The 17,560-nt window shown below is 44.4% G+C and overlaps 1 protein-coding gene across 7 annotated transcripts in view; it reads left to right on the top strand.

Moving 5' to 3' along the window:
* The window catches only part of SLC25A45 (solute carrier family 25 member 45), a 76,711-nt gene that overhangs the window by 48,839 nt on the left and 10,312 nt on the right, over positions 1–17,560 (top strand). For all 7 annotated transcript variants that reach the window (XM_029612989.1, XM_029612988.1, XM_029612987.1 and 4 more), the window contains 2 exons: positions 6,247–6,532; positions 15,265–15,341. In XM_029612989.1, the coding sequence (XP_029468849.1) occupies positions 6,247–6,515 (269 nt within the window). In that variant the 3' untranslated portion in view covers positions 6,516–6,532; positions 15,265–15,341. The remainder of the gene's footprint in view (positions 1–6,246; positions 6,533–15,264; positions 15,342–17,560) is intronic.

The following is a 17,560-nucleotide window of genomic DNA, read 5'->3' as shown; positions in this document are numbered from 1 at the left end:
AAGGAGCATTTACTGTTAGCTGCCATTTACACATCCTAGAGATTCAGCCAGTAACTTCTAACCACAACCTCCTGCGTTTCTGCACGCTCCTACCACATATGAAAATATGTCCCAATTATCCCGCATCCCCTCCAACATCGTGGACTTGCATTACTGAATCCAGCAAAATAAACAGGTGTACGATACAGTTGGTGCAATAATTAATAAAGCAGTTCTTGACCCTTATTACAAATAGAGATATTTCTAGAAGCTTTCTATATAGATTTCCAATCTCGGGCATCAAAATCAGTATTCAAATCAGTACTCCATTGCCGCATTAATTTATCTGTTGACCTAACCTCACAGAGCTCAGATCTGATAGTAATATATAAAACAGATATCAGATGACATGCTCCTTTTTTTTTTTTTTAACAATGTAACACCCCCCTCTATCTTTTCACATTCTTCCAACTCTTCATAATTGATTGCAAATTGTGATAGATCTTTTCACAGCTGCAGGTAGAGACACAGAGTAGAACCAAGTAACTGGAATTCACTCATCAAATCAGTAAAGGACTTAAATCCACCATCCTCTATTAACTGCCTTAAAAATCTGAGTCCACCTCCTCCCATTTGTCTATATCTGGAGAGAAAGTGGACAGATCCGGATTCCGTGATAAGGGAGATATATAAGTCCTCAGGACATCTAATGTTTTGACATACAATTTAATTGATCTCCAAAATAGAAGAGAATGAGCTAAAATTGGGTGCCTTCCTAAACTTTGCCGGTAAGTGTTGGCTTAAGAGTTTGAGGGGCTTGCAGGCTGGAGGCCGGTTCCCAAGAATTATCCTTGGGTCCATAGTTTTTCCATGATATAAGATATTGTAGCTGGTTTTGGACTTTTCAAGAATCTATGATCTCTTCGACCTCGAATTGCATGTCCTCTTCTGTGGCAACCTCAGTTTCAAGGGAATGTGAGAGGGCATCTGCTTTTCAGTAGGATGGTCAATTCAAAGCCAAACCAATTAAAAAAAAAACAGGGGTTGAGTCTCTGTGCTAGATGTTCCATGGTTTGGTGATCCATATAGATATACTGGTTGTTTGGCTTCTTCCGGCAGGTGTCTCCATTCTTTCAAAGCTAGCTTGACAGCTAGTAGCTGACTATTTCCAATGGCCAAGAGAGAATGGCAGGTTTCAACAATGAGACAAGGAAGACATCATGAATTTGTAAAGATGCCTGTAGTTTAAATTTGAAAGCCACAGGGCCCAGCTGTCATTCAGTGGGGAATGGGCCCACAAATAATGGAGTGAACTTCATAAAATGATATCTTCAATCGTAGACTTCTAGTGCTGAGCCAGACTAAGCTTCCTGGGTGAAGCTGAGGCGCTGGGCGATGTCTCTTGTCTGCATATTTTTTAAAACACACTGCTGCTTGCTCTAATAGCCGGTTTGTCTTCTGGTGTTCCTGTCCTATCAGATTAGCTTCTGGGCATGAGTCAGAGATTGGGACAGGTCTGACAATATGAGGGTGGCGCCCAAATACAATATAAAAGGGTGATGAGCCTGTGGAGCTGTTTACATGTTTATTACTATGGGAATATTCAGCCCATGGCAGGAGAGCGGCCCGATTATCCTGCCATTGGTTCATGTCGACTTGTAGAAAAGCCTTAAGACTCATTTATTCGCTTAGTTTGTCCATTGCTCTGGGGATGGTAAGCTGAGGTGATATCCAAAGTAATTCCAAACTTCCTGCACAAGCAGTTCCAATAGCAGGCTGTGAACTGGAGAGAGGATGTCAAAGGGGAGCCCATTAAGCTGGAAGATCATTTTGATAAAGAGTTTAGTCAGTTCAGGTACAGATAGGAAGTCCAAAAGGGATGTTAAATGAACCACCTTAGTAAATTTATCCACTACCACCCATATTGTGGTGTTGTGGCAGAGAGGGGAAGGTCAGTGATGAAGCCAGTGGCCAAGTGGATTTAGAAATCCTTGGGGGCTGGAAGCAGCTGTAACAACTCCAAAAATAGAGCTCACACACTTTATTCATGGCACATGTGGGGCAAGACTCTACATAATACTTCATGTCAATCTTCATCTGAAGCCACCAGTAGTGTTGCATGATTAATTTCAAGATTTGGGTGATACCCAGATGCCCTGCCAAGCAGGAGTCATGAGCCCAATGAAGAACCTTCTGTCATAGGCATCGGGACACCACAGTCTTCCCAGGAGGAACTGTAAATGTGGCAGCAACCACAGTCTTCGCAAGGTTGATGATATGCAGTAGAGATTAGAGATCCCTTGGTTTCATAGGAACATGAGAGAGCATCTGCTTGTTGGTTCTTCTCAGCAGGACGGTAGCACAATTTGAAGTCAAATAGATTAAAAAACAACAACTAGCGAACTTGGCGGGAGTTGAATCTCTGCACTTGTGCTAGATGCTCCAGGTTTTTGTGGTCCATATAGATAGTTACTGGGTGCTTGGCGTCTTCCAGCAGGTGTTGCCATTCTTCCAAGGCCGCTAATAGATGATGATTTCGAATGATATACCTTTTCTCTGCTAGGGAGTATTTCTTTCAAAAATAGGAACAGGTCACCAGGGTACTATTGTGGTTATGCTGTAGGAGGATAGTGCCTACTCTGAGAGTAGACGCATCTACTTCCAGGATGAATGGCTTGAAGGGTTCTGGGTGGTGTAGGCATGGATCAAGGGGTGAACTTCTCTTTGAGACGCTCAAAAGGTGTGGATAGCGTCCACGGTCCAGTTCTTGGTGTCTGAGCCCCTTCTAGTTAAGGCTGTGCATGGGGCTGCAAGGAGGAGTAATCATGGATAAATGGCCTACAGTAATTTGTGAATCCCAGGAAGCACTGCAGTGCCTTAAGGCCTAGGGGCCGGGGCTACTCCAGTGTTGCCTTTAATTTATCTGGGTTCATACAGAGCCCTAGGCTCTCCATGAAGTTAGCATGTGGCACATTTAAAACTAATTGGAGAAAGTTCTTTTTCACTCAACGCACAATTAAACTCTGGAATTTGTTGCCAGAGGATGTGGTTAATGCAGTTAGTATAGCTGTGTTTAAAAAAGGATTGGATAAGTTCTTGGAGGAGAAGTCCATTACCTGCTATTACTTAAGTTGACTTAGATACCGTATTTTTCGCTCCATAAGACGCACCTAGGATTCAGAGGGGGAAAATTAAAAAAAAAAAAATTGTGCTAAACCGGCTCTGTCCCCGGGCATCTGTGCATCTTATGGAGCAAATTAGGGGAGTGCATAACATTTTTTTTCTCCCCATTTTGTTTTCGGGTCTAGGGAGGGCCATTTCGGTCCTCTCCCCAGATCAGAAAACTTTTATCTTTCTCTGGGAACCCATTCCAAACCTTTAAATTAATTAATTAATTAATTAATTAATGAACTTTTATTTACCGACGTTCGTAAAACACATCACGCCGGTTTACAATGAACTGAAAAGAACGGAAAAAATTACAATGAACAAGGAGAGGGGAGAGGGGGGCAGGCTAGAAAAAGGAGGAGGCGGGGAAGTGATAGACTAAAAGTGAGAAACGAGAGGAATGCAGAGAGGAAAAATAGTTGAAAACCAGATTAAGTGGTTATGAAACTGCGATTGTTATATACCAATAAAGGATAGATAATTCAAATTATGAAAAACGATTGAAAAACTACATACAGTTGAAGGCTAAATACGAGGGCTGCGTACAATTTAGGGCTGGGTACAAGTAATACTTGTGGTAAGTAATTACTTGTGGCAATTAACAACCTCCACCCTCCTGACCCCCCCCCCAAGACCTGCCAAATTAATTTACTACAACCCCCCACCCTCCTGACCCCCCCCCAAAGACCTGCCAAAAGTCCCTGCTGGTCCAGCGGGGGTCCAGGAGCGGTCCGGGAGTGATCTCCTGGACTTGGGCCGTTGGCTGCCAGTAATCAAAATGGCGCCGACGGCCCTTTGCCCTTACTATGTCACAGGGGCTACCACTGCCATTGGTCGACCCCAGTGACATAGTAAGGGCAAAAGGCCGTCGGCGCCATTTTGATTACTGGCAGCCAACGGCCCAAGACCAAGAGATTGCTCCTGGACCCCCGCTGGACCACCAGGGACTTTAGGCAAGTCTTGGGGGAGTCAGGAGGGTGGTGGGGGGGGGTTGTTAGATTTTTAGTTTTTTTTTATATTTGCTCCATAAAACGCACATACATTTCTCCCCCACTTTTGGGGGAAAAAAAGTGCGTCTTATGGAGCGAAAAATATGGTAATAACCACCGCTATTACTAGCAATGGTAACATGGAATAGACTTAGTTTTTGGGTACTTGCCAGGTTCTTATGGCCTGGATTGGCCACTGTTGGAAACAGGATGCTGGGCTTGATGGACCTTTGGTCTGACCCAGTATGGCATGTTCTTATGTTATCACTACCGCATATGTGGATGTTGAAAAGCCTTTGCTTACTCAGGTTAGGGCTCATTCCACTAGGGCTCAGGCAGTGTCATGGGTGGAGATTAGATTGTTGTCTCCCGTCAACATTTGCCAGGCTGCGACATTCTCCTTACATACTTTCTCCTGGCGTTATCGCTGGATGTGCAGGCCAGGGAGGATGCAACCTTTGCACGTGCGGTGTTGATTGGACCACAGGCAGCCTCCCACCCTGTTCGGGAATAGCTTTGATACATCCCACTGGTCCTGAGCCCATCTATTTACATGCTAGGAAATGGAGAAATTACTTACCTGATATTTTCGTTTTCCTTAGGGTAGACAGATGGACTCAGCTTCCCGCTGTCTGCTGCCGAACAATTGTGTCAGTATTCCTGTGGGGCTCTGGGTCCCAAGGGATTACTGGTAAGTGTTCAACCAGTCCCTATATTGGGATACCTATGATCTTACTTGAGTTCAGGGTTTCTTGTTGGTTGAGTACAGTTATGGTTGACTGTTGTTAATCAATTTTTTTGCTAGTCTGTCCACAGTTGCTTTTGAAGAGTATACTGGCAGGCTGGGGTCACTGCAGGAGTATATATATACTGTGATGACAGCTTGCTCTGTCTCCATCTGCTGGCAGGGAAGCATAACTCACTGGTCCTGAGTCTATCTATCTATACTAAGGAAAACAAAATTATCAGGTAAGTAATTTCTCCAGTACAGGTGTATTGGTGTTCTAGGGTCTGGTGTAATATTTGCAGCACTGCCTTTTTATACATGAGATTGTTGCTGTTGAGTGTTGGGAGTTAGTGCAGTTATGGTACAGTGGGTTTGCTATGTAGGTGCTAAGTGTGTTTTGCAGGGTTTTCAGTTTCTTCACAATGTGACTGGTAGTGGAGGGAGTTTCTGTCGCTGTTACTGAGATGACACTAAAATTTGAATATTCTTTTTTATGTGGTGAATAGCTTGGAGAAACAAATATTCTAATTTTGCTCTGTTGGGAGAGATTCTGTGGATGCAGAGTATTTATTACAGAAGTCGAGGTGCAGGGTTTGATATGGGATCTTGTGGTTAATGTAGACCTAGATTACATAGAAGGCCCTATTTATCCCTTTTATCTTCTCTGACCGTGCTAGGAACCTGGGGGTTAATTTTACCCCTGTCTTCACTCTAGTACTGACACCTTGTGTGGTGAGTGCCGATCCATTCCACCTGCACACTTGGATGATTCAAGTGGACTTGGATGGACTCTGGCATTTCTAGGTTAAAGCACCTTAAGCTTTAACCCATATTCTTTATTGTATTATGTTATAATTTACCTCCTGCCTTTACCTTTCTTCCAGCTATTTAAGCTTCCAAGTTTTTACTCCTTGTTAAATGTAACTTTGCCTTATTCACCTCTATTGTTAATTACTTTATTTATTGCTTCAGTTATACCCTTGTTCTATGTAAACCGATCCGATATGGTTATTACTATGAAGGTCGGTATAAAAAAAAAAGTGTTAAATAAATAAATAAATAAATAAAATGATTCAACCATTGGTAGTGCTGAAAGGTACAAACTGTAGCACAGTAAGAACAGGTGCGAGAATTGCAATTGGAACCTTGGTTCTTCAGGTGTTGTGGCTCTCTGCGCTTACCCCAAGGTCACAAAGCCAGTGTGGATTGACCTTTGGTCCACAAGTGTTGCAGCTCAGATTATGGGCAGCGATTATCAGTGAAAAGATGGGCAACTGGGCCTGTAGGTATAGAGCTAGCGTCTGTGCTCTCATCATTTAGGTGGGTAGTAACTTTTTTCTCCATTGCTTTGCTGATCAGTATCCTTCTTCCTTCCCTCTGCAGGCTCTCTAACTGTGCTGCTGGCTGGGGGCTGGGCTGGCACTCTTAGCTGGGCATTGGCCAACCCAATGGATGTGGTGAAAGCACGGCTCCAAATGGATGGGGTCCATGGCATCCGCTACCAGGGTGTTTGGGACTGCATTCTAAATGATGCCCGGCGGGAGGGACCAAAGCTCTTCTGCAAAGGACTGGCACTGAATAGTCTGCGGGCCTTCCCTGTCAATGCAGTGACTTTTCTGGGCTATGAGACACTAATGGCCCTTCTGAGATGACCTAAGACTGATTGAAGGTAAGGGATGGACTGGCTGATAGCTGTAGTGTGGTGCTCAGGAACAAGAGTTCTATTATAGAAACAGGATAGATGTTGATAGAGAAGGACAACTTGGTTATCCTAGTCATTCCTCTCTACACCACTCCATGGTGGATGTCTCCTGGCCATCAGTTATGCGAGCTTGACTGCCTGTGGAAGATTGCTTCTTGTCTGAATCAGTTTGGTTGTTATCCATCTTGTTTCTCTTTTTTTTTATGGGTAGATGAGCCAACATTTCCATAATTTGTCGGTCTCACCCCACCTCATTTATTGTACCCAACCTCTAAGTCCTATTTAGGAGCATATGTACTTCAAATAGGCCAAGTACCATAGAATTTCTGGGCAATGGAGAAAAACTGGTGTAGAGTCAGTCCCTGCAATCGTATGCTGGTCCCCATGCTGCTATAGTCATCAAGAGCGGTGGGAGAAGAAGTCAAGAGGGAATAAAAAGGAAAGAAGAATAGAAGAGAGGAAAAGTTGAAGGGGAAAGCCAGAGAAGGGGTAATGGAGGTCCCATAGGGTGAGAAATGGCCAGTTGTTGAAATGAGAGATAGAGATGTACAGGAGAAAATATGAGGAGGATGAGAGAGCAGGGCTGCTAAAGAAGGGGAAGCAAAAGGGTAAGTGATGGAGAGATGTGAAGACCGATGGACCGCCACACTTACCTCCAGCCCCAAGCCCGGTGGAAGAAGCCCCAATGCCCAGGGAAGGCCTCCGAACAGACATGAGGCAGAGTGCCGCGCTCTCCTGCTTTTGGCACAACGCTGCCACTTCCCCTGATCTTCCTAAGGCATGCACACGCCTGACGTCGTTAGTCTTAAAGGACCCATGTGGGAAAAGGTCAGCAGCACCCAATGATGACATCACAAATGTAGACCTATAAAAGACCACTACTGCAGCTTCTCCTTGCCTTGACAATAGGTCTACTACTGAGAAATAGAGTGAGTTGCCTCAGCGTTCCAATCTTTATTTCATCTGTTCCTGGTCTTCGTCTTAGTGTCTCTGCTCTTCATCTCTTCACTTCCTGGTCCGTTCCTTGTTCCTGTGGTTTTCATCTGTGGCCAGTCTTCAGTTCTTTGTCTGGTCTTCGTTTGTGGTCAGTCTTCAGTTCTTCAGTGTCCTTGCCTGCCCTCCTGTGTTGTTCCTTGCCTCCCAGCATGCCTGTCCGTCCCGCCTGCTGTTTGACAGATCTCTGGTTCTGACTTCGGTCTGATTCTTGACTACGCTTGAACTCCACCTGCCACTGACTGCTGCCTGACTCTTGACCATGTCTGCACTCTGCCTGCTTCAACCATTGCCTGCTTTCCGACTACGCGTGTTCCACCCGTCCCAGCCCCTGGCCTGTGACCAACCTTTCCCCATGGATCTCCAGCTTAACCCCCGCCTAAGACCAGCCAGCCCTGGCACTGAGGGCTCAGCCTAAGGTGAATGAGGGCTGGTTTAGGTGAACTTCAGTTGTGCCTCTGCCTCCACCAGCTCTGCCAGCCAATGTTGGGGACCTGCAGGGCTCCATAAGAACATAAGAACATAAGAAAATGCCATACTGGGTCAGACCAAGGGTCCATCAAGCCCAGCATCCTGTTTCCAACAGTGGCCAATCCAGGCCATAAGAACCTGACAAGTACCCAAAAACTAAGTCTATTCCATGTAACCATTGCTAATGGCAGTGGCTATTCTCTAAGTGAACTTAATAGCAGGTAATGGACTTCTCCTCCAAGAACTTATCCAATCCTTTTTTAAACACAGCTATACTAACTGCACGAACCACATTCTCTGGCAACAAATTCCAGAGTTTAATTGTGCGTTGAGTAAAAAAGAACTTTCTCCGATTAGTTTTAAATGTGCCCCATGCTAACTTCATGGAGTGTCCCCTAGTCTTTCTACTATCCGAAAGAGTAAATAACTGATTCACATCTACCCGTTCTAGACCTCTCATGATTTTAAACACCTCTATCATATCCCCCCTCAGTCGTCTCTTCTCCAAGCTGAACAGCCCTAACCTCTTTAGTCTTTCCTCATAGGGGAGCTGTTCCATTCCCCTTATCATTTTGGTAGCCCTTCTCTGTACCTTCTCCATCGCAATTATATCTTTTTTGAGATGCGGTGACCAGAATTGTACACAGTATTCAAGGTGTGGTCTCACCATGGAGCGATACAGAGGCATTATGACATTTTCCGTTTTATTCACCATTCCTTTTCTAATAATTCCCAACATTCTGTTTGCTTTTTTGACTGCCGCAGCACACTGTACCGACGATTTCAATGTGTTATCCACTGTGACGCCTAGATCTCTTTCTTGGGTTGTAGCACCTAATATGGAACCCAACATCGTGTAATTATAGCATGGGTTATTTTTCCCTATATGCATCACCTTGCACTTATCCAAGGGCAAGTCCATCCCGCAGCTTGTGCCAACTCCACCTTGGTCCAAGTGTCCACACCCGCAACAGGAACGAAGTGTCCACACCCGCAACAGGAAGGAAGTGTCCACACCAAGTGTCCACACCCGCAACAGGAAGGAAGGTAAATCAAGTAAACGTTATGTTTGGAAAACAGATGGAAAGGAGGATGAAGACAGGAGAGCCAGGAAAGGGAGTTACTAGACAGACTGGATGAAAGCAGAGAAGAGTTAGAAGTGTACGATGAGGGACCAAAGTCTTGGAATGCAAAGGGAAGATAAGAAACATGTTGAGTGTCTGGAATAAATGATAAAACATTTTAAAATTATACATTCACTACTGGCTCAGTAGCAGCGCTACCATGCAAAAGATCAGCCAGAGCCTAAGGATGCTGTAGAGGTAATGTGCACAGTCCTAGGTGGGAGGGAGGCTCAGCTGTTGCTCAACAGTGACAGCAAGTGGCAATACTTAGGTACCATGCAGTTTGGGTTCCTGAAAAAATTGTGGTCTGCGGCACTGTGAGGGAGTGTATAGGCGTCTCCCTAAATCTACTTTAAAGGACCGGGCTCAGATATCCTGCCCGGTCCTCCTTAAGCTTGGGCTCCCCAAGGTATCCTGGGAGAAGGGAGAAGTCCAACCCCTCACCATAAAACATGACGGCCTAGACAGGCCCTGGGGAGCTGCTGGAGTCCCAGTGTACCGACTAAGGTCTTATCTATAAGGTTGGTAAACTGCTTGTATTTAAAGCTTAGAGACTACCTGAGTTCAGGAGTCTGTTCTCTTGTCTGCATCACTTGTGTGTCTTTAAGATCACTGTAAATAAAGAGCACTTTAAGCACAGCCAGAGTTCCTGTGTGCTTTCCTCTGGCTGTAACCACGCCACTGACCACTCGAGTGCCACAGGCTCCTGGCCAAGGACTGTCACTGCAATAGTTGGACTAGTTGGCTTCTAAAAGAGGTGGAAAGCCCCTTGATATTTGTGAATGAAGGCTCGTGGTATGGTAACCCACTGGAGGCCATTTCCAAGTGAGCGGGAAACCCAAAACTGCTGGGCCAATAAAAAAGAGAAAATTATACTGGCACCAAAGTAATGTGGTTGCCTTATTAGTCCTCTTAGAAAAGTGGGCTAGCATGGCAACTGGAATATTTGAGGGAGATATTGAACCGAGAAGGGGCCAGCTGAGTTAGCCAGATAACTTTACTCTGCCATAGAACTGCCCCTGAGTTATCCAGCTAATTACATACAGGCCAATACAGTAAAGCGCGGCCGAGGTTGCGCGGTTTTTAACCCGCGCGATTCAGTATCGGCTTTTACGCGTCCTTAGCGCTTGCCGAAAAAGACGCGTATCTATTTCCGCCTGCCGCATGTATATGATATGTTAATGATCGTATTAGCTATTCCCCCCGATACAGTAACGCGCGCCCAAATTATCACTTTTTTAACCAGCTTATTTACCGCGTCTTTAACCTCTATATTTACCGCCTACCCTGACCCTGGCGTTAGTGTTCTTGGCGTTAGTGTTCTTGGCGTTACGCCAAGAACAATGCCATTCAACTTTCAGAAAGAAATTGAAAACCTGGCTGTTCGCAGAAGCCTACCGCTGAAGGATCTCCTCAACCATCACTGACTCTCACTCCCCCACCCCTCCCCAATCCCTTCCCCCCACCCAACCTCACCCTTTCCTTCTCCCTCTGGACATACCAGGCTAATAACTGCCTAGGATAAACCTATGTTTTTGTATCTTACAGTTTTGTTGATTTATATATTTATCTCTCTCTAATTGTTTCTTAGTTTAAACTCTGTACTGTCTTCCATTGCCCAGGTTTTATGCTCCCTGTTTAATGTAACTTTACTTTCTACCTTGATGTTAATTGGTTTCCCCTCAGTTACATTGTAAACCGGTACGATAAGACCTAGTCTTGAGCATCGGTATAGGAAAAGAAATTAAATAAATAAATAAATAAATAGTGTGTTCAGTCAGCTTCGGACCAGACGGCTTCATGGACAACATGCATAATACTGGTTCTGGCGATCTTTTTCATTCGGTTGAAAAGAGAAAATCAACCAGACAGAAGAGGAGCACATGGAATACAAAGGGAAAATCAACCAGACAGAAGAGGAGCACATGCAGCGCTTACAGACGTCCGTACAGGCAGCGGGGCCTTTCAGTCATGGATGTCTGGAAAGAGGCAGGAACGTCCATGAACGGAAGCCCCGACCTTGGACGTCCGGCTGGGCACTCAAGGCAGCGGCCATGGACTTTGGAAGGCAGGGTTCCCCTCTTTCCGGGCGTCCATGCTCGGAGGCCCCGACCTTCACAGACGCCCGGACATACTTGCACGTCCTTAAGCGCCCGGTCGTGGAAGGTTGCGGGTGGCCTCCAAACAAGAGGATGTCCGGATGTTCAGGGCAGCGGCCCTGGTGTCCATGCGGGGTCTGTAGAAAAGAACCATCCACTTACCTGCTGGAATGACATTTGAAATGACAGGTATGGCGCCAGCGCACCCTGGATACTATATAGGCGCTGTATCCCGCTCTATACAGTAAAATGGATTGCGAACTCCTACCGCTTCATAGGCGCACTTTGGACGCTCGTTTGCTGTCGCTTGGATTTGTGTCTAATTTGAATACTGAATCGAGCGGGTTGTGAACCAAAATGTGTGCGCATCAAACGCGCGGCACCCAGCACTGCCACACTTTTTTTTACGCGTCCGTACTGTATCGGCCCGTTAGCCAGATAATTTGGGGCTGTTGAAAAGAGTGGGATTTTTGAAACCCCTTCCAATTTGTCTATATCAATTAACACAAACAGCAGACTACAGTTGCCCTTGGTGTCCCTATCTGAGTTGACAGGGGCCCTGCACCACTCCTGTTAAATGCCACGTCTTGCTCTTAATATTTGGAAGTGAAATGCATCAGCTGCTCTTTCTGGGAATTTTGTTATGGGGAAGAGGGGAGCGGTAGGTGGTTAGGAGCTGGCATTGCCAACATGGGCTGTCTATATACCTATGCATGCCAAGAAGTTAATGTAGGGTGCTTGATTCTATGAGCATGCTGCTGCGATTTCAGGGGACTAGCTGAGGGATCATAGATAGGGGAATACTTTACCATTGTCCAGTACAGGGGTGAGCAAATGGTCCCCAAGAGGGTGCGTGAATGATCCTGAAGGAGGGCACACTGGCTGATGGATTAAGGAAGAGAAATTTCATTTTCCAATCTCAGCATGGCGGAAGTACTGCAAGCTGAGGAGGGAGGGAGCATAGTGATGTTATTGTAAGCATGCCATGGCTTAGATACACATCTCTTTCTGTGGACCCCAAAGAAAAGCTACATCCACTGTGGTGAATCCAGGGAAGGAGCTGCTTCCACTGTGGCAGGCCCGCACATGGGAGGAACAGCTGTGGTATTCCATGGGAAGAGCGGCCACTCTCAGAGCCCACCTTGGGAGGAGTTCCAGCTGCTGCTTCGTACACACGGAGAGAAATCACAGCCGCTGTCCCCCCAGGGAAAAAGAAGTGGAGAGGTAGGAGAAGGAAATGGATAGAGGCAACAGAGAGCGGGTTAAGACAGGGGAGGGGAGTTAGGGAGGGAGAATAAAGCAAAAAAGTTAAATAAGCAAAACGTGGCAAAATAAGAAGACTAAAATAGGAACAATGGTAAAGGAAAAATAAATGTTGGGTAGGGTGGGTCCGAGTTTTTTCTAGCTCCTAAAAATGTTGGCTGGCACCTAAATTGCTCATAAAAAGTTGTCCCTTACAGTTTGTCTGTGTTGTGTGGTCTCTCTCTGGGTCTGGGTGTGGAGTGTGTGTGTTGGTGTGTGGTGTGCTCTGACTGGGCCTCTCTGTATCAGAGTGAGGGGTGTCTGTGTATGGGTGTGATGTTTCTGTTTGAGTGTAGGTGTCTGTGTCTACGTCTGGCTGGGTGCTCTGTGGCTGTCTGGGTATAAGGTGTGTGTGTCTGTGTCTGTGTCTACGTCTGTCTGGCTCAAAGTGTTTTTGCTCATCCCTGGCCTAGTAGGTGGGTAGAGGAAATTTCAGGTGAGGGCTTAGTTTTATGCTGTACTCTTTTATTTTTTTAAATAGGGCCGGAGAGATGGCCTCTTTGGGGCCTAGGGCACAGGTAGGGGGGCACAGAGTAGAGCTGGACTCTTAGATGAGAAGGCAACCCCTATCAAGAAGCTTTCTGTAGGGAGTGGGAAAGCTGGTTGTCAGGTGAAGGGGAGTGGGTTCTGTGGTAGGGAATGGAGGTCCTGGTTTGGGAGGCCAAGGCTGTATGGATAAGTAGGTGGAATTACTGCTATAAGCCTAGCACATGTATTCTCAACTGTGGTTTACAACAGCCATCAACAGGTTTGGTTGTCTTAGTAATCAAGTTCTAAATTATGTAAATACATCTAATAGATGCTTGTGGAGTTCCTGAAAACCAGACCTTTATTGGCCATTGCCAGAAAGTGTAACTTGCTGTTTTCCACCCCTCTCCTGGAGCCACACCTAACCAGTCGGGTTTACAAGATTGTGACAATTAATATACATGAGAGAGATTTGCATACCCAGGGTCTCTAATATATGGAAAACTATCTCATACATATTCATCATGGATACCCTGAAAACCTGACTGGTTATGTGTGCCTCCAGGAGAGGGTGTGAGGTGAAGCCAGGGATGGATTTGGTTAACTGCCATCTCTAAGCACTGAATCAGTGCTATTGTCAGACCTCCAGTGGGAACACTGAGAGGAGAGAATCACCTTACTAGTGGCTGAAGAGAATTGGTAAGTACTGCTTTGGGAAATTTTAGAACTTAAAGTTTTGGGGATAATTAACTATTGGTGTATGTTCTTTATTGTGTTTTTGTATCTGTATTAAATAGCTAGTCAGAAGCAGGCAAAAGCCAGGAGTTTGTGTGTTTTGTATTAAATAGCTAGTCAGAAGCAGGCAAAAGCCAGGAGTTTGTGTGTTTTGTATTAAATAGCTAGTCAGAAGCAGGCAAAAGCCAGGAGTTTGTGTGTTTTGTATTAAATAGCTAGTCAGAAGCATACAAAAGCCAGGAGTTTGTGTGTTTTGTATTAAATAGCTAGTCAGAAGCAGGCAAAAGCCTAAAAGATTCCAAATTATCCCTATTAACTGAAAAGCAGAATGTTAATACAAACAAAAAACACACTTTGAAATGTTTGTATACTAATGCCAGAAATCTAAGAAGATGGGAGAGTTAGACTTAACTGGCATCTCAGAGACATGGTAGAAGGAGGATAACCAATGGGACAGTGCTATACAGGGTACAAATTATATTGCAGTGATAGAGAGTAGCAACTTGGTGGCGGGGTAGTGTTTTATGTCTGGGATGGCATAGAGTCCAACAGGATAAAGATCCTGCAATCTTTATGGGTAGAAATCCCTTGTGTGTTGGGGAAGAGCATAGTGATAGGAGTACACTACTGTCCACCTGGCCAAAATGACGAGACAGACAATGAAATGGTAAGAGAAATTAGGGAAGCTAACCAAATTGGTAGTAGAGTAATAATGGGAGATTTCAATTACCCTAATATTGACTGGGTAAATATAACTTCAGGAAATGCTAGAGAGATAAAGTTCCTGGATGTAATAAACAACAGTTTTATGGAGCAGTTGTTTCAGGAGCCAACAAGAGAGGGAGCAATTTTAGATCTAATTCTTAGTGGAGCACAGGATTTGGTGAGAGAGGTAATAGTGGTGGGACCGTTTGGCAATAGTGATCATAACATAATCAAATTTGAATTAATGACTGGAAGAGGGACAGTAAGTAAATCCACGGCTTTAGCACTAAACTTTCAAAAGGGACACTGAGAAAATGAGAAAAATAGTTTAAAAAAAAACTGAAAGCTGTAGCTATAAAGATTAAGTGTGCGCAACAGGCGTGGACATTGTTAAACAATACCATCTTAGAAGCGCAGTCCAGATGTATTCTATGCATTAAGAAAGGTAGAAGGAAGGTCAAACGCTTGCTGATATGGTTAAAAGGTGAAGTGAAAGAGGCTATTTTAGGCAAAAGATCTTCATTCAAAAATTGGAAGGATCCATGGGAAGAAAATAAGATAAAGCATAAGTTTTGGCAAGTTAAATGTAAGACTTTGATAAGACAGGCTAAGAGAGAATTTGAAAAGAAGTTGGCCATAGAGGCAAAAACTCATAATAAAAACTTTAAAAAATATATCCGAAGCAGAAAGCCTGTGAGGGAGTCAGTTGGACCATTAGATGATAAAGAGGTTAAAAAGGCACTTAGGGAAAATAAGGCCATTGTGGAAAGACTAAACAAATTCTTTGTTTCGGTGTTTACAGAAGATGATGTTGGGGAGAAACCTGTTCCGGAGATGGTTTTCAAGGGTAACGATTCAGATGAACTGAACCAAATCACGGTGAGCCTGGAAGATGTAGTAGGCCAGATTGACAAACTGAAGAGTAGTAAATCACCTGGACTGGATGGTATACATCCCAGGGTTCTGAAAGAACTAAAAAATGAAATTTCAGACCTATTACAAACAATTTGTAACCTATCATTAAAATCATCCGTTGTACCTGAAAATGTAACCTCGAGATTTAAAAAGGGCTCCAGGGGCAACCTGGGAAACTATAGACCGGTGAGAGCCTGACTTCAGTGCCAGGAAAAGTCGTAGAAACTGTTATAAAGAATAAAATCACAGAACATTTAGATAGACTTGGTTTAATGGGACACAGCCAGCATGGATTTACCCAAGGGAAGTCTTACCTCACAAATCTTCATTTTTTTTTTGAAGGGGTGAATAAACGTGGAAAAAGGTGAACCGGTAGATGTGATGTATTTGGATTTTCAGAAAGCGTTCAACAAAGTCCCTCATGAGAGGCTTCTAAGAAAAATAAAAAGTTATGGGATAGGAGGCGATGTCCCTTTTGTGGATTGCAAACTGGTTAAAAGACAGGAAACAGAGAGTAGGATTAAATAGTCTGTTTTCAGAGTGGAAAAAGATAAAGAGTGGGGTGCCTCAGGGGTTTGTACTTGGACCGGTGCTTTTTAATATATTTATAAATGATCTGAAAAGTGGTATGATGAGTGAGATGATCAAAGTTGCGGATTACACAAAATTATGCTGAGTAGTTAAAGCTCAAGTGGATTGTGATAAACTGCAGGAGGACTTTGTGAGGCTGGAAGATTGGGCGTCTAACTGGCAGATGAAATTTAATGTGGACAAATGCAAGGTGTTGCATATAGGGAAAAATAACCCTTGCTGTAGTTACACGATGTTAGGTTCCATATTAGGAACTACCACCCAGGGAAAAGATCTAGGCATCATAGTGCATAATACATTAAAATTGTCGGCTCAGAGTGCGGTGGTGGTCAAAAAAGCAAACAGAATGTTAGGAATTATTAGGATGGTGGATGTCATAATGCTTCTGTACTGTGTGCAATTCTGGTGGCTGCATCTCAAAAAAAGATATAGCTGCACTGGAGAAAGCACAGAGAAGGGCGACCAAACTGATAAAGGGCATAGAACGGCTCCTCTATGAGGAAAGGCTAAAGAGGTTAGGGCTATTCAGCTTGGAGAAGAGACGGCTGAGGGAGGATATGATAGAGGTCTACGAAATCATGAAAGGACTTGAACAGGTAAATGTAAATCGGTTATTTACTCTCAGACAATAAAAGGATTAGGGGGCACGCCAAGAAGTTAGCAAGTAGCTCATTTAAGACAAATTGGAGAAAATTATTTTCACTCAAAAAGCATAATTAAATTCTGGAATTCATTGCCAGAGAACGTGGTTATGGCAGTTAGTGTAACTGGGTTTAAAAAAGATTTGGATAAGTTCCTAGAGGTGAAATCTATAAACTACTATTAATCAATAAGGAATAGCAGCTTAGGATCTATTTAATGTTTGGGTATTTGCCAGGTACTTGTGGCCTGGATTGGCCACTGTTGGAAACAGGATACTGGGCTTGATGGACCCTTGGTCTGACCCAGTATGGCATGCTCTTATTTAGTTAAGGCAGCTAGTCTAGCTGGGTTTAAAAAGGTTTGTTGCTGGCATTAGTAGCATGGGATCTATTTAATGTTTGTGTACTTGTGACCTGGACTGACCACTGCTGGAGACAGGATACTGGGCTTGCTGGACCTTTTGGTCTGACCCAGTATGGCAAGTCTTATGTTCTTATATTATGTTCTCCCTCCCCCAATATCAAACCTCCAAGACAGGCATGTCTCATGCATAGTGAGCGTGGGACTAAGCACTCTCAGGCTTTGCCTCTGCACTGAAACCCAGACGTGGTGGAGCCTGTGAGTGCTTGCCTGAACCTCACTCTCATGCTCTTTGAGGAACTGCTGCTGATGCCAAGGCCCTGGGGGAGGCAGCATTGGAAGGAGACCATTTAAGGTGCAGGGAAATGGGGCAGGAAATGTGCAGCTCCCCCAAATTTTGCCACACTAGGAAAAATAAACTAAGAGGCCCATATTCAATGTGCTGGAAAGCAGGCAAGTTATCCAGCTAGAATTAGTGGAAAACTTGTCTCAGATATTCAGGGGGATAAAAGTCCTTCTGAATATACTTGCCTAAAATTATCCGGCTACATGTAGTCGTATAACTTAACCTAACCAACTTTGTTTGGACA

The sequence above is a fragment of the Rhinatrema bivittatum genome, chromosome 8, assembly GCF_901001135.1.
Source record: "Rhinatrema bivittatum chromosome 8, aRhiBiv1.1, whole genome shotgun sequence".
NCBI classification, from domain to species: domain Eukaryota; kingdom Metazoa; phylum Chordata; class Amphibia; order Gymnophiona; family Rhinatrematidae; genus Rhinatrema; species Rhinatrema bivittatum.
Note: the sequence above shows the minus strand (reverse complement) of the source record. Positions and strands in the feature narration are given on the sequence as shown.